This window comes from Passer domesticus, chromosome 6 (genome assembly GCF_036417665.1).
Source record: "Passer domesticus isolate bPasDom1 chromosome 6, bPasDom1.hap1, whole genome shotgun sequence".
Taxonomy (NCBI): Eukaryota; Metazoa; Chordata; class Aves; order Passeriformes; family Passeridae; genus Passer; species Passer domesticus.
In genome coordinates, this window is record NC_087479.1 from 61,694,997 (window position 1) to 61,720,747 (window position 25,751).

A 25,751-nucleotide genomic window follows, 5' to 3' on the forward strand; every position below is an offset into this window, starting at 1 on the left:
TCCACTGAGATAAGTAAGAGTTCACTCTTCAGAATTATTGCTTCAGGCAGCCTTAGAAAAATTATTCCTTTTTATATTCAATTCACATATGTAGCAGTCATAGAATATGAATAGAAATAGATGTCAAAAAGACTTTTTTTCTGGAATAAATATATCAAGCTTCAGTTGTGACATACAATCCACAAAGAATGCGATCTGAAGTCAAAAAATTACAACAAGATAATTAAATTTCTTGTAATTACCAAGGTAAGTACACAAAAAAAAGGGCTGGATGTAAGCCTAATCAGAGACATGCAGTAAAAATCTGAACAACAAACAGCTCATCTCACATGATCGGCTTTGAAAATTATTTGCAAGATCTCAGGTAAGGCCATTCTGGTGGGGGGCTTTTTCCTGTCTGAATTTCTCTCTGCCCTGGTTCCAGACAAGAGAGGGTTGATCTCTGCAGTAGCCAGGAGGAGCATGGTCAGGACAGGAGGTTAGTCTACACCACCTCACTCTGAGGTGGGGCTGGTGGGGTCCAGAGGGAGCAGTCGGGTTTTGTTGTTCCCCGTGAATCAATCACTTCTTCCCTGTACCCTTTGTCATTACTATTATTGCTGTTACTGTTTCTTTTCTTATGTCCTTGCTGATTCCAGTAAACTGTTCTTATCTCAACCCGTGACCTTCAGCTTTTGTGCCTCCAGGTCTCCTCTCCATCCCACCCAGGGAAGTGAGACACATGGTTTCAAGTAAGAGCACCACATCCAGGAGTATCACTCCTAAGCCACAACAAGCTGGTATTGATCAGTCTCTTAAGACACAGTTTCAAACAGCAGCCTTCAGATATACTCTGAAGAAGTATATTGTTCCTTATCTTGACAAAAAACTTTTTAGTCAACCTTCCTGAAAGCTGTGGGCCCTGTCCATCTTGTACAGCACACTGTGACTGCCAGCTCCCAGTATTAACGAAGAGGCATTTATTTTTGTACCCTTTGCTGTCAAGCATGTCATCTGTTTATGAACAGGCATCATGTCATTCACAGGCAGCTGATCAACTGCAAATTCCCACTCCAAAAAAAATTATAAAAATCTTTCCATTGACATTCAATGGCCCACATCACCATATGGGCGAAACCAAAAAAAAAGCCCTAAACAAACCAACAAACAAAAAATCAAATACTTATTGAAAGCAGGAAGGTGCAGTTATCAAAAGCTCATACACACTTACAATTTCTGGCCTTCTCACCACAAGAGGTGGAAAAGCTAGGAGAGATCAGCCATGGACCATGAGGATAAATAACAGACTGGAGCATCTCACAGAAGGAAAGGCTGGAGAGGAGAAGGCTCAGAGGGGATCCTACACACACATCTAAGTACCCAGAGGGAGGGTGCCAAGAGGATGGAGCCAGTGCCCAGTGACAGCACCAGGGACTACAGGCACAAAGTGAAACACAGCAGGGCCCATCTGAACATCAGAAACACTCTTGCAGTGTGAGGCTGCCCAGGGAAGCTGTGGAGTCTCCACTGGAGATACTCAAAAGCCATCTGGACGTGGTCCTGGGCAACTGGCTGCAGAAACCCTGCTCATCCAGGATAGCTGGACAAGAAGACCTCCAGAGGTCCCTTCCAATCTGAACTGCTCTGTGATTGCTAGAAATACCTCTGTACTCATTTTGTCATTGTAGATTAATCTAAAGAGTGTTTGTGGGCAGGATTCCAGCTGGGAGTGATTGTTCATGAATAAAATCTGTGCTTATAGTTAAGAGGATATGCATCATAAATATTTTTAGTCAAGATTAGTTTTGAAAAATTAAAAAAAAGGTCTCTCAGCCTGATAAAGAAAATCTTTGATCTAGCTGGATCCATTAGTAGTAGTAGTAGTATTTTTTTTTAGATGGAAAAATCAATACAAGTTAAAAGCCTCATAAGTTTGGATCAGTACCTATGCAAAGAATAAGAAATCTATCTTCAAATAAAAAATTGAAATGTGAAATTTCAACTTAATATTTTTGACATTACTCCACTTACAAATATATCCTCCTTTACAGAGACAAAGATTTTTAAGTCATCTTTATCAACACTATTACACTGACAATAGATGTGTACCCTCCACTGTATTCCTTCATGGATCAGCAGCTTTTGAAACTTAATGTCAGTTTTTCAAGTCTGGAAAATTAAACCATATCAAATTTTGTATGGTCCTCCCCTATGACAAAGTCCCTCCTTTTTTCATACAACACCTTATCCACACAGGACAGAAAACAATGACACAGCTGCAGTTTGACTCATCACCATTCATCCTTCATCTAGGGAACATTCCCAACTGAGGCAGTAGACAAGTGATTTAGGAGTCATGCCGAAGACATATTGAATGAACCTCCTGCAGAGACACACCAGCCCACAGAAACAAATGCAAGCACTCTCTCAAAACCTCTCCCCAGGCCAGTGAGGTTTAATATTTTGTTGAAGCACAGCTGTGGACAGAACTTCAGTTTGTTTCTGAAGGCATGCATCAAACAATTTTTTTTTTAATGGTGTAACATTCACAAATGCCATTTTGAATATTTATCAATACTGTCAATTAAGATGCAAATACCAACTGCAATGTTACTGTAATTAACATTGCTATATCATTTTCCTTTTAACAATAAGCAAAATACAAAAGCTGTTTTCATTATTTTACTCATTCCTAATGACAGATATTTGATGATTGGTATTTGCTTTTAATTTTCCTGAGTGTATTTATCATACTCCTGATGGTGAATATAACACTCTTATTTATAGCAGAGAAGTTCCACAGACATAATTCAGATCACCCTCCCGCATTTCACTTTAACATGAAAATACTCCTGTTCTCATTTTATACATGTACTTCCACACTCAAATAAACATTCCATGTCATATTATAAATAACAGGCATCTTAGTCTGCTTTCCAAGGCAACAACCTTGCCCACATATTTGTATATGCAGTGCAGAGCACCCATACAGCTCAACAGTAACAATAGCAAAGTAATTCTGCGTAACAAGCTGTTTTCACAACATCTGCAACCAGCTATTGTCCATTTCCATTAGTGAACATAAAATTGCTACTCTGTACACTGATCTCCAAGCACAATAATAACCAGATCACTGTAATCTTTTCCAACACACATTCACCAACACTCCCAGAATGGATCTAACACAGCCTCCATTCACCTGTGCCCTTAAATACTGTCATAGTCCAAATGTCATGAATTTGCCAAAAATAATTCAGTCCATTCCAATATTCTGTAATTTACCTCAATTATTAGAAGAGTTATATATAGTTTGAACAATACTAGGAAAAATATAGACTAACACAATATAACAAGAAGGTTGATTCGAATTTTAGCAATTTGGCTGAAATAAGTAATTTTCTCAAAAGGCTGTTACTTTTTTCTAAAGCTCATGAAAGCAGAGATAAGAGAAAACATTCTTCCAAATAATTTGCCCATATTTTTCTTATCCTGCAAGGGTCATATTCCTGCCTTGTTTTCGTATTTGTGGCTTTCAGTAACTTCAAGGTCACCTTTTTCAAGACAACAGATGTCACATTTGCATGAAGGAGGCCTAAAGAAATGCACTAACTTTTCACTGTCACTTCTGAACACCACAGATACATTTAAAAACAGGAAAGGTTTATACAACTGAAACTTACTCGACATTCCCTGCAGCTCTTGGTTAATACTCGTTGACCTTCTGCTAGCACTTTGCCTCCATAGATGCACTTTGCTGTAATTCGAGAGGAGAAGGGAGATTAAAAATTCATTCAATTTATATTTAAGCAGCAAATAAATGCAAGGTATAACGAAGAAGTAAAACCAGTACTCACATACACTGAAAAATATCAATACATTAAAAATATTATTAATTTTGCTTTCATCAAAAAAAGATGAATCAGATGAATTATCAGATCTTTGATCAGAAGTCACTACCACATATAACTACAAACAAAGCAACAAACAACAAATTCATTTTAAGAGAAAGTAGCCTCTTTATCCAAACTAAAGAGAGGGAATAGGAGCATAAACAATATATCCTGGACTAAATAACCTATAATTCAATAGAAAATGTTTTCACTACCAACATCCTGTAGAGTAGTTACAGTTTACAGTATTTGTGTTACCAGAGATCCTCATGACTCACTTCAAGAACTGGATACATTTATTAGCATCCAGTTCATCATAAGAATAATGTAAGCACAGATTTCAATTAAGCCTTCACATTTTTTGTGGGCACAAAGGTGAACTCTTCAACTTACTGAAGGACTGCACAAACAGATTGAATGCAGTGAATGACTACTGAATCAACAAACTGCAAAAATCTGTTTCAGGAAAATATTCTTCAGGCACACATGAAATATGTAGGATTTTCCCAGGAAACTGAGAACTCCTACTGCAAAACTCTTGTCTGAAGTTTTGGCCCTTCTACCAAAGATAAGTGGCTCCACAAATGAACCAACAGAGTGGAACACGTGATCATTCCTCACTCGCTTCACAGCAAAGTCACCTAGCTTGGGACTACTGCCACCATGAAGAAGGCAACAGGCATCAGGGCCACAGCAGCAAACAGCTTGGTCAATTATGACCAGAATTAACACAGTCCCCATGCAACTACATGTCTAAATTCCAATTCCAGACAAGGACAGCAAATCCATCAATTAAAGAGAGCAGCTGGACTGTTACGATCTCACACAAATCAAGTATGCACTATAAAAGTGCCCTACATTACAAACCAGATCGATGTTAAACGCTGATAAAATAACTTTCTGCTGTGGCATTTCAGCTCTTTCTGTACTTGACCACTAGAAGTCTAACCTTTGACTCTGAAAGGAAAGCTAAAAGGTGTGAATCCTATGTTGCAACTGAATAGTGCTTTAAGAGGTTTTGAGAATCAAGCCACTTGCACGTGGAGTGCAAGTGTTCAGAGTAGTCTGTTCTCAAAAGACACACTCTATCTAGGACTATTTTACCTGAATTTCCCTCCTGAGTGCCCAGGTAAGGAAAGCACTCACAGGTGCAAGTGTGTCTCCCTTACAGGTGATGCCAACAATTCCACAGCAGCAACTGTCATGGCCAGATTGATTCCCAAATTTTAAGCAAAGAGACTGCTAGATCAATCTTCATGAACCTTCAGACATAAATTTGCTTCTAATGACTCTTTGTGAAAATGTTCGTTTCTTTAAAAAAAAATATTTACACAATTTTCAGGCTACCTCAGTTTTCATCACCACTAAGGCACTTAAAAAGAAGAGTCTTCTTTTTGGCATCCTAGTTTTCTGTGCTTTTCAAAAGCTGCCCTAGTTTTTATGCCTTACTTGTTGTGATCTCACTTCTGAAGAAAACTTCAGATGAGGAAGCTTTGTTTAAATTAGGAATCCCAGTAACTATTTTTAGGAGAATTTGAAATAGAGACATTTCCTTCTTTCTGTCTGTTTTCCTGACATGACTGCTTTTAACAAAAGAATGGACACACTTTTGCTTTAACAAAAGAATGGAAAGCAAGTTAATGTATGATTCAGAAAAATTATATCTAAAATTATAGTCTTTTGCCAAAAAGACTATATTATTTGAAATGCTAACACAAGGTGGCAGGGATCAAAACTGAACTGTCTAAACCCCTTAACATATCAGACATTAGAGCTTTGCTCATTAACCCTTAGCTAAAATGGGAAAGTGTTCAATAACCCAGCCATTCAATAATCCCTAGAGACAGCAAATTACAACTGATGGTTCTATCAGAGCTAAATAGAAAAAGCACAGAGAAAATAACACCTGCAGTGCAGCTCTTTGGAAAACCTCTGCAATTACTACTATCTACCTAGAGGTGACTAACTGTGGTCCTAGCACATCATTTTGTCAAGGAGCTGGCATTTACAATCAATTTCAATCAACTTCCATACGTCTCTTCCTATTGACTGACATGCTGAGTTCTTGTCAGAATAAGGAGTCAAGTTTGTGCCAATCACTGACAAAAGGCAAGTTTGATTGTTCATCTTCCCATTACAAATAACAGGAACAGTTTACTCATGAGGGTATACACTGAATCTACAATTTTGTGTCTCACAATTTCTTTGTGTCAGATTTTGACTTTTGTGCATACATCCAGTTTCAGGAAAGAACTTCCTAGACTTCACATGTTACAAACAAAAATATTTTGAGACAAATAATGCAGGCCACTTTACCACCCAAGTACTCTGTTCATGAACATCTTTTAGTATACAGAATATTCATGCTGACATACAGCCGAGAGAAATGAGATTACATGAGAAACAAGAGCAAGTGCAAGATCACAGCTAAAGGATATTTGTGCACGGAACTAATGAATTCAATGACTGAAGAAGGGTGACAGAATACTAAAAAAGTATTATTTTCCTAATAAATCCTAAAATAATTCAACATCCCTGTCCTAATAAATTATTGAAAAGCTCATGCATGAAGCTTACTCATCTTCCAGAACAGATCAGGGGAAAGAGAATTTGTGCTTCTTAAGGTACAGCTGGCATTAGTATACAGCTAAAATTTTCATACATAAATTTTGTTCCTTGTACTACTATTAAAGTAACAAATATTGAATATTCCTTCCGTGAATCTTACTCAACAGCTTTTATTCCCAATAGAAGGAACTGAAAGTTGATAATAACACCAATCACAAAATGTACTTAGCTTTTCTTTCTTCTCATTAATTTATTTGGAAATTAATTACAGCAAACTACAGCTCCACACAGTGATATTAAGCCAGGGTCTGATATACTGTCATGTTTATTTTAAATAACAGCCTTTTAACTTGAAATAAAAGACAGGCAAAAAGATAACAGCTTGGTTAGTTACTCATCACAAAAGAAAGTTCAGACCATAGACTTGATGCTTCTCAACATCAAGAGGAGATACCAACTTGAGCCAAGTCAGTCTTCTCAACCCCCAACAGGATGAATAATTTTACACTAACACTAGGTAAAAAAAAGTACCTCAGAAATTTGCAATGCTTGTTCATTATTTATTTTCTTCATAAATCATGTTTGCCACTATGACTCGTTACCTGAACTACCAGGATCTCTAAAAATCATTACAAAAACATGCCTGCTGGCAGGACAAGTTTAACTCTGCTGAAACAGAAGGCAAAACAACAAGGTCTGTGTGATGTACTCACCCTTGCACACTTTGCAGCACTGACTGTCCACGTGCACGGGGAGGGCATCGGGAGGACACTCCAGAGGGGGGCAGGACATCCTGCGGCATTCCACAACTCCGCTCTGAGCAAAGGGGTTTAGGACAAAAATTCAACTACTGCTGCTGCAATGAGTGAGTATTTTATAAAAACCACTAAGAACCATTTAAGTAAATGAAAACGCCATTCTGGATTACAAACCTATCCTTCAGTAAGAGATTTAATCCCACCCAACTACAAAATGAATCAAAGTGTAGCTGAAGGTGAACTGCCTTCAGAATTTTGATACATATTACTGGTTTTACCCCCAAACCCAGAGCAAAATACATTAATTGGAAAACATAAGGCAAGAACATAAGCCCTACTTTCTTTACACTGTTCCAATCATCTTTGAGTTTCTTAACAATCAGGCTTCTATTTTCCTGAGCAAACAAAGGCTCTCTTCAGATATTTATCAAATAATTTCAAAGATAGAAGTTTTGCATACTAATCCTCTTTCTGTCCCTTGTATTTTTCAGTCTGATAAATGCTGAAAATGAATCTGCAAGTTGTTACCATGCAAGATGCAACTAAGCATCTATGAATACTATTAAGATAATGCCTCCTCTTTGAAAAAGCTACTGCAGTGAAAACAATTCCAAACCAAACACAGACAATGCCACTCCTTCACCCCAAAACCACAAAGTCCTCACAGCTATAATTAGAACAAGTAAGAAAGCACTGTCAAGGGAAGGCAGATTTTATATATGAAGCTTACAGATAAGTAATATCAAAATTTTATTTATTTTACCATTTCTCTCTCTATTGTCCATGCTGCCACTAGATGCATAATAAAAACACAATAATTCTCAGAGTGAACATTATGTATTCAAAGGCCATTTTCATTAGGTACTATCCTTCAAACTCTTCAGAAATCCTTACTTTGCATGTGCAATTCCTGCAGTGATCATCTTCAACCCATGAGTCTTTGTCTCTGTAGATCAATCCATTTACTTGACAAGTCTTCTCACAATGACAGTCTTCCAATTGACTCAGTCTTGTTTCTGCATAATTTAACTATAAATGAAAGTAACTTGATGAGATTTCTGCAATTCAAACACATGATTTAAAAAAGCAAAAACCAGTAGACTTATTTTTAGCCAAACCAACTTTGACCACAACCTTCGAAACACTGAACCAGGAAATCAGCAGGTAAACACTAACCCTATTCCTCAGATTCTGGTGGAGTTAGTACATGGTCATCCCACAATACGACCGATGGCGAAACCATGCCCCTGGAGTAAACCCTGGATTTGTGGCTAGCTCTGAACACTCCTTGTTGTTACAACAGAAAGACAAGCTTAATATTTAGCAGTAAATATGTGCATTCCTCCCCTGCCCATACAAATAACTGAAAGATGACAGGCCTCTGTTCAAAAATTTTTTTTTTTTCTGGCAAAACAAATGCAAGATTAAAAAAAAAAAAAAAAATCAAAATTTACAGAGAAAATTTTATGATTCATGAAAGTATTCCTGGCCGTATAAACCCATGAGGTAAATAAACCAGATTGCCTAGTCCATAAATGAAGTTAAGTGCCTGATTTTTTGTTGATTTTAATCAAAGCCAAGCTTGAACTTTTTTGACTTCCAGAAAGGAAAGACTCAGTAGAAATTTCTGTGCTGGAAGTCTTCATGCAACAAATACATCTGAATACAAAGCACACCCTAGTGGAAGCTCGTAATTTACCAAAAGAAGTAATATTGCACTCAAAGAAGTGCAGGAGATGCCCAGACTGATTTCAGTAGATTGTTAAAGCCGTATGAATTATTTTAGCCATTACATTTAGAGGAACTAACAGTACTCTAGCCCAGCAGTGGAGAATGCTGCAATGTAACACAACCCTCTTCTCCTGCAGCAAATTAACATTTTAGCCAGATTATAACACCTTGACATACAGTGTGTCTCTATTAAGGACACAGAATTAAATCAATTGAACATATCTACTGGAGAGATTCAGAATTAATTCAAATTATGACAAAAATAAAGTAAGTTTTAAAAGCTAGGATTTATTAATCTTTAAAAGCGGTGTCTTCACAAAACACAGGTAGGAAGAGGACGTAAGGGGGGTTAGGTTGCTACAGTCATGATCAAATGCTCCTTTCACAGCACTCTGTGACAACCTGCCACAGTCAGGGCTCTGCTGGACCACTCTCACAGGCCCTGTGTCCCACCCTGATCCCACCAGACTCAGGAGAGGTACAGCCCAAGCAGGAGGGAGCCTCCCTTTCCTGCTTTCATTCTGCATAACTTGCACAGCTACTAAAATTATTGGAGCTGGAAACCAGTAGCTGGATGTTTCCTTCCCGGCTCTGAGACTCCATAATTTTAATTTCTATAAGCTGCACATACAGATTCATTGCAAACAATACTTGCTCCTCTATTCAATGCTGTGATACAGTTCCAACTGAACACAGATTGAGAGAGAAGCTGAAATCTGGATACAGTGGAGTCTAAACACCAAGACGCTTTTTCAAAACATCTTGTTCATGCTCTGCACCTCTTGGGGCAGGATCAGGAGCTAGGGATGCTAGCTGCTGTATATTAGCCAGCCATTCTCTGCCCACCTGCCAGGCCAAACAGGATCTCTGCAGGCAGCTGCACGGCCCTTCAAAGCCTTGACACGCATCATCCCCACAAAATATACTTGTGTCTACATTAGTAACTCTTTGTGGTTAGGATTTAAAAGGCAGATACAAACCTTAATGCTTCCCTCCAGACCCCCTATTTTTAACTTGCATTTTTTACCAAGTTAATGTCCTTTCCTGTTGCATGCATTTTGCCTGGACAACAGGAAACAACTGCAACAAAACAGTCAGTGGACTGCTGTAACAGAAAAGGAATTTGCAATGAAGGATTATGCCAGCACCACTTTATGAAAGTGCACAGTCTTTGCAGTACAAATACTGTGTTATTTGCTTCCCCTCATAAAGTACTAGCAAGCAAAAATATAATTAACATCAGAGAAAGCAAGTTACTCAGTACACTGCATAATTGGAACTTGCTCATACCACCAGCAGGGCTCAAAATAATTGCCTCTCTTTCTAGCACAAGCAGAAAACTGAACTAAAATCTTCACATTTTTCATTTGGATCCAGCCTGTCCAAAGCATGTCAGCTGAGTAAGAGGATTGCCAGCATAACACACGCACTCTCCAAAAAACAGTTTCCCCTTTCCTATGGGGCAGGGAAAGAGCATTAGAAGGCAGTGCATTAAAAAGTACCTTTTTTTTTTACACAAGCAGCACTGCTATGCAAATCCTGTTTTGGAAATTCCTACAGTAACTACACAGAATATGGGCATCTACAGGTTGGTTGCATCTGCACTTAAAATCTAAGTAATTAACGTGTAAGTCCTGTTCCAAAGAGACAATTAACTACCTTCTACCACAAACCAGATGGTTCATCAACAGTAACCTGAAAAAGTGTTCAGATTCTCCTTTTAACACAGAGCAGGGGTTTGATCGCCTCTAAAACACAGTTTCCTGTCTCAAAACTTCAGCACAGCCTTGCTTGTAGGGCCTTGGTTTAACACCCAGGTTGCCTGTGTATTGTAGGAGCAGAACCTAAAGAAAACTTCAAACATTTCAAACAAACAAAAAAAATCCCCAACACTATAGATTCCCATTCACCCTATTCATGATCCAAAGCTGGGGGGGAAAAGAAGAAAGAAAAAAACCACAAACCCAAGCACGCAACACATCACCTGGAGCTGAGTTAACTTTTACAGTCAGCAGTAGTCAGCAGGTTCACAGGCATTTTCATTTTGGGGCCTCATTTCAATTCCCAGGAAGGAGACTACACCAGTCCTGAAGACTTCACAGGACTTCCCACAAGAAAACCTTCCCCTCTGACAGCATCACATGGTGAGGAAATTGTTGAGGGATTTCACTCTTTTGTTTCTGCATTTATCCCTCAACATGAAAAGGGGAATCAAGATAAGGCTTCTTACAAAAAAAATCAGACTCTGGGTATTTTGTTACTACCTTACAAATAATAAAGCAGACAACAGAAACATTACTGAGCTTTAGGAACAACCAAGGATCTATATCCATAAGACTGCTGCAGACAGCAAGAAAAAATTTGCTCTACTATGCAAATTTAGAATAATTTTCATGGTATAAGAAATGGCATATAGAATAAATACTTTAATCTTTGTCTTATGGAAGGAAAGGAAGGAAACAGGCAACTAAAAAAAGCTTAGGTACCTACTTTTGCAGTCATTTTTGCCAGAAGTTCTTGCAAATCCATGATTCCTTGCACCAGACTTAAGAAATCACTGCAGGTTGGGCATGCTCAATAGATAAAGATTAAAAAGAAACAGAAAAGAAGGAAAAACACAATAACCCATAAATAAACAACAATCTATCATACTAGATTTATCTGAACATAAAATGCAATCTGTTTATACAGAATTCTTGCCTTCTGGAAATCAGCACATGCAAAAATAACAAGCCTGAAAGTATTATTTTTAAAGCAAAGAAACAATCTGTATGAAAAATCTAAAAAAATAGAGTATGTATGAATCTGTATGAAAAATCTAAAAGAGAGACGATAAAAAGATTGCTACTTACTGCGATTCAGATTCGGACACTGTGTTATATATCCATTAGGTATAAAGATGATTTTCACATCTTGAATAACACCCTTTGCAAAAGAGGAGAAAACTGGTAATACAAATTACAAATATTCACTTCATTCTGTACAAGTTCTTTCACAAGTCATTTCTTCAGTGGATACAAAAAAAATTACCAGCTTACTCTACTTGTGAGGAAAATAACTGATGGTGAACAAAATATAACTCCTCCTATCTCTCTATGTGTTTGGAATATTATAGCGATAATACTGCTTTCTCTTTTGTAATCACCAAATATAAGCTGCTTAAATGTCTTTAAATGGGGTGAGAGTGGTGAAAAAAGCAGTGAAATAATATCCATTGCTCAAGTCAATGACACACTTTTCCAAAAGACAAAAGGAAAACACAGCAAAACTCTTAATTTTTCTAACCAAATAAGACTGTGAAATCAAACACTGAAAAAACAAGTGCCTAGTGCCAGATGTAAGTTTACACTTCCATTGCTTGGTTTCATTAAGCCTCCTAGCTCTGTATCTCAACAGGCAGGTCAGGTAATCAAGCCAACAGTCAGAATCCAACCCTCTCTCCAGCCCAGGCAGACAGACAGATGCCCTGTGCAGGATGGGCAGGTCAGTGCAGGTTGTTTGGGGCTCCTGAACCAAACCAGGCACGACAGTGGGGAGGCAGGACGTAAAGGGCAGTGCCCACTGCACCCTGTCAGTCCCTGCCCTGCAGGGACAGCCCCTCAGGAAGGAGCAGTGCCCAGTGTCCCTGCACACCTGGGCCCTGAAGGACCCCAGACAGTCCAGAAAATGCTGAAGCTTGTGGTTGTTCTCTCAAGCTCAGGACGGAGTATTTGCTGCGTCTGTGACTGTGCAATGTACTTACTTCACAGGACCCACTGGCTTTAATAATGTCATGGCCACCAAGGGAGAGCAGCAAGGGAAATCAAGGGACCTCTAATGCTCGTATTTGCACTACCCCTGGCTCTTAATCACATGTTGTGACACAGCTCTACTTCCTCACAGACAGAAAAATTTCTTTGAACTGGAAAGAAATTTATCCTGGCAGCAGTTATTATCTAATTAAATTACTGATTTGCCAGACTGTGTTAATTTTCAGCTAAATTGCAATAGGGTGAATTTTGCAGACCAAGGACATCATCACTTGCTCACATGCCACCCATATGCCACATGCACTCACATGCCACCCACAAACAGAGGCCTCAGATAGTCCTTAAAGCCTGGCAAGGCAAGTCACATTCACACGCTCACGTTAAAAGAGCAGAATGTAATCAGCAAGCACTGTTTCCTGCTTACTGTCTCATGATCAAATATTAACTGAAAATATTAACAGAGATAATCAGATCACCCTGTCTTTCTTGCAGAAGTATATACATTTATTAATCTTTTCACCTATGAGAATAATGAAACCATAAGTAATAAGTAATACTGTCACTGGAAATGGAACATCCTGAAAGCCGTTTTACATACTTTCTGTCAGCAGTCATCAGTGAGAAATTAGAAGGTGAGGCATAAAAATATACTTCAACACTTAAGCCTCTGCAGTGAAAAGCTCAACCAAGAGTAAATGAGATTAGAGTTCCACCACACCATATTGCCTAGCCAACGAGATACCACCCAGAAAGAAGCGATTTTTTTTCTTCAGCTTTTTTTTTGCCTTTTTTTTTTCTTTAGGTACCTCTTCAAATGTGTTTGTTGCATCAGAGTCACACTGCTCAATTGTCTTTTGGACAGATCTGCATTTAGACATAGCCTGAAGAGGAAAGACAACTGTTTTATGTGTCTTAATTTCTGGCTACATGAAAGTATATTACTGTGTAATAACATATGAACTTCAATTCACTAACATAGATGACTTCTAGGTCTATAAAACATCTGAAAATGAATTATTATGATCAAACATAGAACTAAACTTTCCAAGAGCAGAAATTTTGCTGGTGTATTTTTTAATAGAAAGACTTCATTGTAGGCAAACATTTATTACAGCCATAATTATTGTGACAAATATGAAAAAATCCTGCTTCAGCATTAAGTCTAGACTGCCAAGAGCTTGGATTTGTCTTTAACAGCACAATGTCAGTGGTCAAAATCTGTCCAGTTTTTCCCTTCCCAAACAGACGCGACCTTTATGTTATCAATAAAAACATTTGGTGAATGACAATCAAAGCTTCAGCTCAGCATCAGGACTTGCGAGCTTGAAGAGCCTTCATCTGGTGCAGGCAGACTACCAGCTAAACGATGAAATTCAGGTTCTGCAGCACTAAAAATCAAGCCCATCCCATGAGGACACAATGCAAAAAGCCCAGTTAATTGCACTTCTCAGATATCTACTACATAGAACGTCCTCCCACATTCTGTGAAAATGTTCATATATTCCATGAGCTCCTCACTTCTGCATTTTCATTTCCTCCATTGCCTTTCATCCTCTTTAAAACCTGCTTCTCCCACAGAGATAATATGATCCACACAGCTGTGCAACTTGCACTGGCCAGTGCTGCAAAAGGCCCGACACTGTGGCACCAGCAGACGTGCCCGAAACTCCTGTGCCCTGACAAAGCCATGCCAACAGCCCAGATTCCCACTCCATCAGCACGATGCTGCTCCCCTCAGGGCAGCCCTGCCAGGCACCTGAACACCTGCCCACAGCACACCACACTGAGTTTCACCTTAGCCCATACAACTCTGAGTCCAAAACTATTACAGAGTCATATGGCTACATGAACTATATACATGATACTGTGCAATAAAAACATCAAGATGCTTCTCAAGCACCTAATATACAATCCCCAGACACAAGCAGGATCAATAGAGCCTGCTCTAGTAGTTATGAAAACTACTGTCTTGCAACATGAATCACTTTCTGACCAAGGAATTAATAAGTTCATTTTTGCACCTCTTTGGAGGGACTCTTAGGGGGAAGAGTAATAAAACAAATTTTGCAGATAATTCTGATCCTGACAGCAATCAGATCCATCCTAGAGAGTGTTCCATAGATATCTGGCATCAATGTTTTCCTCCCTTCAGTCGCATTTTCTTGAACTTCTTAACCTGATGATAATGGTTATCATCAGCCCTTAGCTCTGAAGAAAACCCTGAGTTTGTGTGGCTGTCCTGGCTCTGTCCAGCACAGGGTTAATTTTTGCAGTAGCCAGCAGAGAGCATGGCTGGGACATGGGAATTATTCTACAGGACTAACACCACTGCAGGAGGCAGGGGAAGGGACTCTCTTCCATGGAGGAAGAGTTCCTTATGGTCAAGCAAATGTGGAGGAGGGAGCCATCCAGTACTATCTATTATCAGGAATGTGTAAATAATTTATTCTCCTATATCTTTTGTGAATAATATTGCTGCTGTTACTGTTCATTTTCTTATCTCACTGCTCCTTCCAGTAAGTTGTTCTTGTCTACATCCATCTTCTTCACCTTTTGTGCCTCTAATTCTGAACTCCATTCCACCACAGTGAGAAGGGGGAAGGAAAGGAGGAGTGAGAGAGAGCAAGGTGTGATTTGAGAGAGTCTTGGTGGGGGGTACTGAACTAAGGAGAGCCATTCATAAATCACAACAGCCTTCATATTCTATACCCCTTATGTCCCACCCAGATCCTGCATCTTCCAACTACATAGATATATAAATATACACATATATATCATTTCCAAAGGCAATGGCCACCCCTCCAAGATGTCTGTTGAGTTCATTTAGTCCATGACTGCGGGTTCTACCCACCCTAGGTGTCTCCGAGGACAGGAGGGCTGCTGTGCTGCAGGCTGGCTGCTGCACCTGGAGCTCAAATTGGTGTATGTGGAGCAGTCCATACTCCCTGCCCACGGCAACTATATCAAGCAGTGACAGTGTCATGCAGCAGCCAGTATTATATATACTGTTCAACAGTACAGACTGTTCTTACCCAAAAATCAGACTCCCTTGTGGTACACATTGTGTTTCCCTGTCTCTCTGCATTACCCACCAAGTGGACCTAGGTCCTTGAGCAAAAACAATTCTATGGAGGAGTTTGTCTTTGCTTGAGTTGCTCCACTCTGGAGACCCCACCAGCATTCTTCTTGCAAATAGAGTTTTCACTCTATCAGAGTCCTGTAGTTGTTCAGGGGTGAACTTCCAAAAGTCTGGAGCAGAGAATTTCTCTAAACACCAGCCCAATTTCTCCCACATTCCATGACACTCATAATCATTCCCCCTCAGGGCAGATCTCTAAATGACACTTGTAGAAATCTCTCTCCTGACTCTAAGCATGGTACTGTAGACCATACTGAGAAAACATAGCAGACATAGCAACAAGAACATGCTTTCCTTAACTCTCAAAAGATGCTTTAGCAGGCCTGAAGGAGGAAAAGGGGGGGTGAAAGCTGTGGAAAACCATCCCATGCTCCCCCTCTACCCCACAGACTAATATGATTATTAATGGACTCCCCACAGAAGAACCTGAGGAAAGGGCAGGAGAACAACACTGAACACACATAGAAAATAACCATAATTGCCCTTGATGTTATCAAGTCATAAGCAGATATCACACAGATCAGCAACAAAGTAATCCTGATCCCTCTCCCCCACTGAAGAAGACCCTTGCAAGGGGCACATTAGGGAACAGACACAGAGTTAAGCACAACATCCCGTGAACAAGTCAGGCAACATTGTGGCCAGTGCTCCACACCAAATACCACAGATGCTGAAAGCAAATAAGTTATCCACCAGCTCTGACTCCTGTTATTTCCACCTTTCCTGCCACACATCAGCCACCAATTACGGCTGTCCTGGTTCAGGAATGCTACTCCCCAGTTCAGTATCCCCACTGAGACTCTCCCAAACCCCAGGCTGTTCTCCCTCCATCCCACTTCCTCTACCCCACCCTGCTGCGGCAGGATGGAGTTGAGAACTGGAGGCACAAAAGGTGAAGATCACAGCTGTAGGTAGGCACAATTTACTGGAAAGAGTGGTGAGGTAAGATAATGAACAGTATCAATATCAATAACAAAAGGTACAAAAAAAATATTCACGCAACAAGCTTGCTTTTTCTTACACACATTTTCATGGCTCCAACACACACACAAAAATGCTAATTCTTTTTTTAATGCTCTTATTTCCCTGCAGATCTCTGTTTACATTAAGGAAAATATATCTATTTTTTTATATGCTAAAACAGTGAAACAAATTGCTCTGAAAAAGAAAGGGAAATCCTGCTGAGCATATAAATACACGGAAAGAGATGTGTACTCTTTACAAACTGGCAAAATCCCAAGTTTTTGCAATGAGAAATGTAAAAAAAGTAAGACTTCTGGAACCCTCAAGCAGGATGAAAAAAAACACAACCAATTATATTTCTGCCCTGAAGAAAGTTAGTAAAATATTCAAGCACACATAAAGCAAAGTAAGGCACTTGTCGGCTTTCATTATGATCAATAAAAATGGTCAGCTCATTAGCATATCATTATCTACCCTGCTGTTTCCAAAGTGTTAACACGCAGAAATATTAATTTACAAACATATAATATCCCAGAGTTCTGGGGCTCTGACTGCCTGCATAAAATAAGAATTTAAGATGGGCAACTCCAATATAACTTCTTCCTTCTCCTATGTAGCTATAAACATATGTTTACCATCTGTGGAATAGTGGGAAGCAGCTGAGGTAAAAAACCAACAGCTGTAGAATAAAATAATACTATCAATTTCACTTCACAGTGACAGCTCAGTTGCTGGAGGATGAAATGCACTGTAGGTTCAGAGCAAACCTCAGACTATCATTTAAGCCAAAAGCTGGCTTTTACCTCTGTTTTACAATTAAAATTGCTAGCTCGTATGCTGAAATACGTTCAGTGTAATTGTCCTAGCTTGTTGGAAATCTGGGGACATCCTCAGGAAACAGGCAAATTGTAAAATTGTCTTAGGAACTGACAGCTTCACATGGAAACCGAGTGGGTGGTAAATCACCTTGGCAACAAATCCATGCCCAGATTGAGGATAGGCAGATTGGCCTCTTACTGCTCTATGGACTCTTTTCACAGAAACACTCACACTGTGCCTTGTTATCCAAAACTAGAATAAATACCAGAAACTCTTACCTTGTAAACAAGCTGTTTACAAACTGTCCACAGTTCCTACCAAATTTCATGCATATCATGTTTCAAGAGTCTAAGACAACTGATTGGAAGTACCTTGTTGACTGTTATTAAGTTCCTTTTTCACGTGACATTTCCTATCTGCTTACCTTAAAGAAACCATGTTTCCTGTTTCTCTGTCCAAGCCATAAATTGCTTTCAGGTGTCAAATTCGTTTCTGGAGGATCAATGACACGTTCATAAATCCTGTAGAGGGAAGACATTCCATTTATTCAAATTTTCTCTTTCCTCTGAAAACTTCCTTGACAAAATCAGGTAACAATAAAAGATGGAAAACAGAACCAAAAATAAAACCACTAAAAATTTTTCATTAAATACAGTATTTATCACTGATTGTGGTGAAGAAAGTATATTACAACTTTAAAATTAGAAAAAATTAAAATCACAAATATATGAAGACTCCATAAAATTGAAACTCTCCTTGTGCAGCTGTGCATCACTAGACTAAAGAAATAACAGCACCAGAATTCACCACAGTAGAGAAAAAAAAAAATAGGTTCATCTTAGTCTAGGGATGTCTTTCAAAATCTACCTTAGAGAAAAAGTCCAGTCATGCACAGGATCCAACCAAATCCAACAACCCCTTGAGGCTTTCAAACTGGTTAGAATTTTGAACAGACTTCACAAGAGAACTTTATGGCACTCCACTCCCTTTTTTTTCTTTCCCTCTACATCTATGTCATTCATCCTTGCACATAGATTTCCTGGATTTCCTTGCACTTGGATTTACTGGATTTCCTCCAGCTGGGTGCTCAGGTGTGTTGCCTCTGCTGCACACCCACCTTGTGCCTGTCACTAGCACAGGTCTGGCACAGAATGGGACTCTTTATGTATGCCTGGTATCTAACAGTGACAGCAAGTAATACGAGGTCCATAAGCAACCTTTATGTACTGCATAAACTTGCACGACTGCAGCAATTTGCATACCAAATTTCTAAAATTAACTCATGAAAAAATTGCTGTAACAGTTTTTAAATTAACAAGGTATTTGGAGTTCTAAAAAGGTTTTTTGCTTGGGGTTTTGTTTATTTTCAGAAAAGCTGTAATGAAGTTTCCATTACAACTTTTCCAGGAACACAGACCACTACAATGATATCATCGTTTCAGATCATGAAAAATTCAAGGCCAGAGTTACTGACCCTGGGTTCTCATATTGCTGTATCATATCAGAGGGAGCCATGAACTTCCTGCTTCACAACAAAAATAGCATGCTTAATAAGAATTATGGAGGAGATGATGAAATCTATTTCTATTGCTGCCCAGTTTACAGGGAGTATGCATTGCTATGTAATCACAGCAGTGTGACAGCCAAGAGAAGAGACTCTGAGTCTGCCAAGACCCCTAGCATAAAGAGGTGAAATTATCTGTAGTCAAATTGGTTTTCTTTATTTAAAGCTATGGCTTTAAAACAAACACCGAACAAAAAACAGAAGTCAGTCACCTGAACTTGTCTTCACAATTACACTCCACGGGTTTCTGCCAGAGGCTCACTAAGTGCAATCAGTGATTTTGCATGTTGCAAGTTGCCATGGGTGTTGGGTTTGTATTGCAAGGGTCAGGCAGGAGGGGACTACAAGGGTGGCTTCTGTGAGAAGCTGCTAGAAACATTCCCCGTGTCCAGCAGAGCCAGTGCCAGCTGGCTCCAGGATGGATCCAGCACTGGCCAAGGCTGAGTCCCTCACTGATGGTGGTAGCACCTTTGGAATAACCCTTTGAGAAGGGGGAAAAGTTACTGACCAACAGCAATTCCATCTATGGAGAGGATTGAGAACATGAGAGGAGGAGCTCTGCAGACACCCAGGTCAGTGCAGAAGGAGGGGGAGAAGATGCTCCAGCACAGGAGCAGAGATTCCATAGGGAAGCAGGTGTTCCCCTGGAGGTCCATTCCCCATCCCCCTCTGTGCCATCTGTGGGGACAAGGCAGAGGAACATCAGGAGTGAAATAAGCACAGGAAGAAAAAAAGGGTGGGTGGAAGTATTTGGTTTTACTTCTCATTACCTTACTCTTACCTAACTTAACAAATTAAACTAATTTCCCCAAGTAGTCTGTTTTACCCTCAGCTGTAACAGGTGAGTGATCCCTCCCTGCCTGTATCTAGACCCACAAGCCTTTCATTATCTTCTTTTCTCCCTTGTCCAGTTGAGGAAGGGAGTGATGGAGTGGCTTTGTTGGGCACCTGGTGTCCAGCCAGTGTCAAATCCACCATGTCACACTATTGGAAAATTCATTTATTTGCAGAGACCTAGAATAACATCCTAGTATTAAAGAACTTCTAGAAATATCTATAAAGTTATGTCAAAGTACAGAGTCCTATATCCCACCCACTTTTGCTTATCAAAAAAAGGAGTAAACCATTTGTCGATATGAAATAGAAGCAATATATAACAAAACCAAAGTCTAGCACTACTTCTTTTCTAAGAAACAAGAAAAATCTCAAACCTAAGAACAAAAAATAGTTATATGAAAATTACAGCTTAAGAATGCGAGTACAGGAGTCAGAAGACTTCTTGTAATATTCATAATTTCATTGCTAAAGTTTACTATAATTATCATCAGCCCTAACTCATCACATTTCATGTGTATGATACATTCAGAGCTCTAGGAAATTTCTATCTCTACTATTTAATTAGGTCTATCTATAAAATTACCATGCTGAGCTGCTTTACCTGTCCAAACAGCAGAACAAGCTAATATTCTTTTAAGGCAGGTTTTGAGAATGAGAGGATTTTTGCATGCACTGTCTCTATCAATAATTTAAAGTATTAGTAGAGGCTTTCTGTCATACCTCATGCAAAATTGAACTACACAAATGCAAAACTGCAGGAAAACACTGAACAAGAAACAAGGAATTGACGTGGTCCTTGAGCATTAACTCCTTGAGAGCATGTCCACTGAACTGCTCTATCATATTAGAAATTTATCTTTGTATATATATAGCATAGCTTTATACATTATTTTGGTTAATAATGCCCTCACTGGAAAATTCCTCATCTCCTGAAAAGGCTCATCGATATTCAATAAAGAACTTAATTTCTCCTACTATATAAAATCCTAGTGCTGACCAGGTTCAAAAACACTACTTATTGAAGAATATTTGATTTTTATTCACCTGCCCTAGTTAAAGTTGAAAAAAGAACTCCACAATATCTATCTGCAATTGCATATTAAAAAAAAAATCAAAACCTGACACTGTTATATCACAGTTCAACAATAGCAAGTTAGGAAGACAAATCAGAGACAGGCTAATGTGGCTTATCCTGTCTTTTCTGATGATTTAACACTTTTTCAGCCTATGTGGACAGGGCTGTATTCCCCTTCTTTCCAGTCTCTTCACAAAGGGCCATCCTTAAGACACAAAATCTCAAGATTCCCCATATTCCTCGACTGTTCTACTCTAATTCAAATTGTATTTCTGAAGCAGTCATTTACCTTAAATCAAGGGGTTCATTAAGGTTAGTTTGTGCCTTATTCCACATTATGTCGACAAGGCTGGTTTGTTTTCCTTAGATCTGCCAATGAAGTAACAGGCTTAGGGGTCAAGAGAGGGCATGAGATCTAGATCAGTCCTCGATTCTCTTTTTATGCCAAAAGATGTTTTGGTTGAGACCATCTGATTTACAAACTATGTCAATTTCCTTTATTATTGTATACTGTTAAACATTATCAGAAAAAAAAAGCTTGACAAGTATACGCACAACATATTGCTACTCCTGTAAGCCCCTCTATACTCTTGGAGAATGAAAAGGTGGAAAAGCACATCAGTTAAAAAAAAAATTTTAAAAAAATTAAAAAAAAAAAAAGAAACCCCAAACAAACAAATTATCCACATTAAGCTTCCACATCACTCGCTTTCCCTTACTTGCCTTTCTGGGCTGAGGTGTTCCACCTTCTATGGCTTTATACCCGTGTGACCAATATTCTGTATTTGGCATATGAATAGCTAAATTATACACTTCAGCTTATGAAGTGCTGGTCTAGAGCTCCTGGGAGACCAGTTTGCAGCACATTTGGCTTTGATACCAACACAGAGAAATGCACAATACACTCCACAAGAAAAGGAATGCTCAGAAAGAAGACTCAGGGGAGCTGTGGTCACTAAAACTGCTGCAGACTGAACAGCCCCTCCAACATGAGGAGACCCAGGTCTCCAGGTTAATGGAAGCTCTACTACATACTTCAGGCTTCCAGATTTATGGTTGCTGCATTCACTTTCCAAGAGACAGCTTGATTTGCCCCTACTTCACGCCAACATGTTTCTAAGAAGTTAAACTACATATACATTCAGTAACCATGGTTCCATTTAGCAAAATACAGTAAGAAATACACCTGCTAATGCACCTGTTAATCACCAAGTACCCATTATATTCTTGTGTTTTGTATCTATATCTCTACCCTATCTGCATGCTTTGATTTATTAAGTATTCTTGTGCAATCATCAGAATCACCTCTCTCAAGGACACATTTCAAACAGGCGTCTCTGCCATAATGAAGACAATATGCAGAAAATAGAGAATCTCTAGAATAATCAGTGGATTCCTGAAAGGAGACATATCTAAAATATTTGCATCCTAATACACACACACACATCTTGCTCTGCATAAAGAAAGAACTTTATAAATCAAGCTTTGTTGGACAAGGAGACAGCTCCCTTCCATGTACTCAATATAAATTATTTTTAGCATTTTTGTAATGTGTAAATATACAATGGTATAATGGTATATATCTGCAATAGAATGGTAGAACAGGAAAATAGCCTCATTCTATACATGTATAGACTGAAACATGGACAGACTAACCAACATCACAAAGACAGTGCCTCTGCCCATGATCTAAGCCTTTAGACTGGGCATGACTGAGGCTTCTCACACTGGGTCACACTCCCTCTGGAAAAACATGACATGGAATTGTCTCTTGCAGTGAAGATGATTTCTTACGCTCAACTTTTATAAGCAAAAGTTAACACTTTATTTCCACTTTTGTGGAGATGCAGCTCTATGTCATGCATACAGTATTTGCCATGCCAGATGCATTTTTGAAATTGCTGAAATATTTAGCAGAACATGAAAATAAACTTTGAAAATAAACTAAATGTCTGCTCACATTAGGATACATCAGCCAACATGGGCTGATTTTAGGCCACTGCCTAAAATTTTGAACCATAAAATAGACTGCAACTCAACAGTCACTACAAAGCAGCACGCCAGCAAATCATGATATTTTCAAATTCTTCTGTGTCTAAAATACCAGTAGGTTACTAAAACATGAACATTCCTTCATCTATTAGCAGGCTGGATATGAAAACCCTGAAATTAGCTCAGTTGGTTAAAGCATGGTGCTAAACAACACCAAAGTTGAAGACTTGATCCTCGCACAGGCCATTCATTGAAGAGCTGGACTCTGGTCCTTGTGGGTCTCTTCCAACTCAGAACATTCTCTGAAATTTGTGAACACACACAGCCCTCAACTGCCTTATACAGGCTTTAAACAGAGATTTAGACTGTGAGGGTATAAAAGCCCAGGGGTTCCTTTGTTTGTGATCCCTCCTCAGAGGGAAGCTCTAAATTTCCATGTAGAGAACAGGTGTTGAATTCATCACACCCAATTTTAAATGTCTCAAAAGTTCATACCTACAGTGAAGCTAGTTCTCTAGACTCATTTAATGAAGAGACATAAGTGTTTCTAGGGTGTGATTCATCTTACAGTAAATTATTCACTCTCTAAAGGCCCTTCCAACAGCTGCACAGGGGCCCTTCCTGACATCAGGGTGAATCATCAAAACAGATTTTTGCAATTCAAAGCCTGATGCTCAAAAATCACACTCTCCTGCAACCACTCATTACCCTGTATACATCCATCTGGATCTTCAGATCCTTTAAATATACTGAAGGGTATAGAAAAGTTTTGTTCACGGCAGTCTTTGAAACAGCACTCTCAACTTCTGTAAATGAAGTCAGAGAAGGAAGTTCCCTATGTTTTGCATCAATCTTTTTCCTAATCGAATCTGGAGAGGTGTGGACCACCTTTGACCCTTGCTCATCTCCAGCTGAGCCTGCAAAAACACAGTATGCCTCTGAAATAGAAAATGAGGCCTCCTAACACAGCCCATTGTATAAAAATAACCAGCTGCTTCAAAAAGTTTGTCCAACATGTTCTCTGAACCCACCCGCATAGAGAAATTGATTGCTTATATCAGTTCCTAGCTTTAAGACACAGTATTGGCATTTGTCTTTATAGCTAGACATCCAAAGAGATTAAGAATTTATTTTAAAAATAAACACTAAGATATCTTTACATATTTCTCTTTCAACCCATTTTCTATATGAAAATCCCAATGAAAATGTGTCAATACCAATGTGATTGGATTTTCTTGATAGTGTTTACAGACAGGATGCATTACTTGACATGCATTCAGTTCTGGAGCAACTTCAACTGAATTATTCATTCAGCTTCCAGTGCTTTGTTTCAGAAAAATAAACTTCCTGAGGGAAAGTTTGATATTTTTTATGGTGCTATCTCCTCTGCCATAGTACAGGAGTTCACAATCATTTAACAGAGGAAAGCAATTTAGATTAAAATCTTGGGGTATGAGGGAAGCCTTTTCTTATTAAATTTTGAATATACAATAACAACTGCCAACCATTTAACCAAGTTATTGTTCAGCTTTGGAAGAAAAAAAAAGAGGTGTCCAGTAACAGCATATGTCAGGTAAAAGACTCAAGAGTGCGTGCTCAGTTTACATTCTTTTCAAGGTCTGTCACTCAAATGATTTATTTTCCTGTATAATCAAAGTTAATGTACCCTATTTTTCACTTTAATTATTCCAAATACAAATTTAAATTAAAAAATAAAAATCCATCTAAATAAAATTATATTTTTAAAATCTCTTGTTTTCATTCGAGAGAAATTCAAAGTAACTAACAAACAGGAGAAAACTACACAAATGCAAGTGAAGATGGTCACAAGAGCACGTTTTCACTGTCAGGTTTTGGGGGTTTACTCTCCACACATCAATTGTAAGTGTGAATTCAGAGATATTATCTGCCTGTGCGGGGCTTTTGTTACAAAACATATTACACTCCTCAGTTTCCTAGAAACGTATCCATTAATTTTATCAGAATTTCTTAAGCACTAAACTAAAACAAATCATTCTTATCAACCCAAAGTAGAGGACTGGACCCATTATATGACACAGCAGTGGCCCCAGGAAGGGAAGAAATACATCTGTCAGAGTTGCCCCTATGGCAACTTTCATCTGGAGAAAATCTACTTGAGGTAGATTCCAACACCTTTACAAACAAGGTCATTATTATGAACTTTACTTGCAAATGACAAAACAGATACAAATGGTCACTGATAACACCAGTGTAAAGAATGCCTAAGCCCTAACATCCTGTCTACAAGGCTGCAATGTTTACCCATCTTCATATAACAAAAACAGCACTTCTAAAAGTGTGAAAAACCCAGAAAACAGGCTGAGTCAGACTCTAAGCAGAAATAGAAATTTGGCCATTTGCTTAGGATTGTCAAGAGTTTTACAGGAAAAAAAAAAACATGCCAAACTATGAGGTCAACTACATCTTACATGTGATGGACCCAGAGCAGGGCTTTTAGTGTCAAGACAACTTGTTTGATACTCAAATAGTTATCACATTTCTCAGCTTAGGCAACTGCTGCTTTTGGCTAGGATGGAGGTCATTTTCTTCAAAGCAGCTGGTGTGGTGCCACGTGCTGGATTTGTGACAAAAAAGCGTGGGTATCACACCTGTGTTTCAGCTGACAGCCAGCAGCGTTTGCACCATGCCAGGGCCTCTTCTGCTCC

The 25,751-nt window shown here is 38.9% G+C and overlaps 1 protein-coding gene across 5 annotated transcripts in view; it reads right to left on the reverse strand.

Annotated features, from left to right (window-relative positions):
- Positions 1-25,751, reverse strand: part of NELL1 (neural EGFL like 1) — a 332,196-nt gene that overhangs the window by 257,102 nt on the left and 49,343 nt on the right. For all 5 annotated transcript variants that reach the window (XM_064426215.1, XM_064426213.1, XM_064426214.1 and 2 more), the window contains exons 5-10: positions 18,021-18,117; positions 11,779-11,851; positions 11,417-11,499; positions 8,090-8,224; positions 7,151-7,253; positions 3,660-3,733 (exon numbers count right to left, since the gene is read on the reverse strand). In XM_064426215.1, coding sequence (XP_064282285.1) covers positions 3,660-3,733; positions 7,151-7,253; positions 8,090-8,224; positions 11,417-11,499; positions 11,779-11,851; positions 18,021-18,117 — 565 coding nt within the window. The remainder of the gene's footprint in view (positions 1-3,659; positions 3,734-7,150; positions 7,254-8,089; positions 8,225-11,416; positions 11,500-11,778; positions 11,852-18,020; positions 18,118-25,751) is intronic.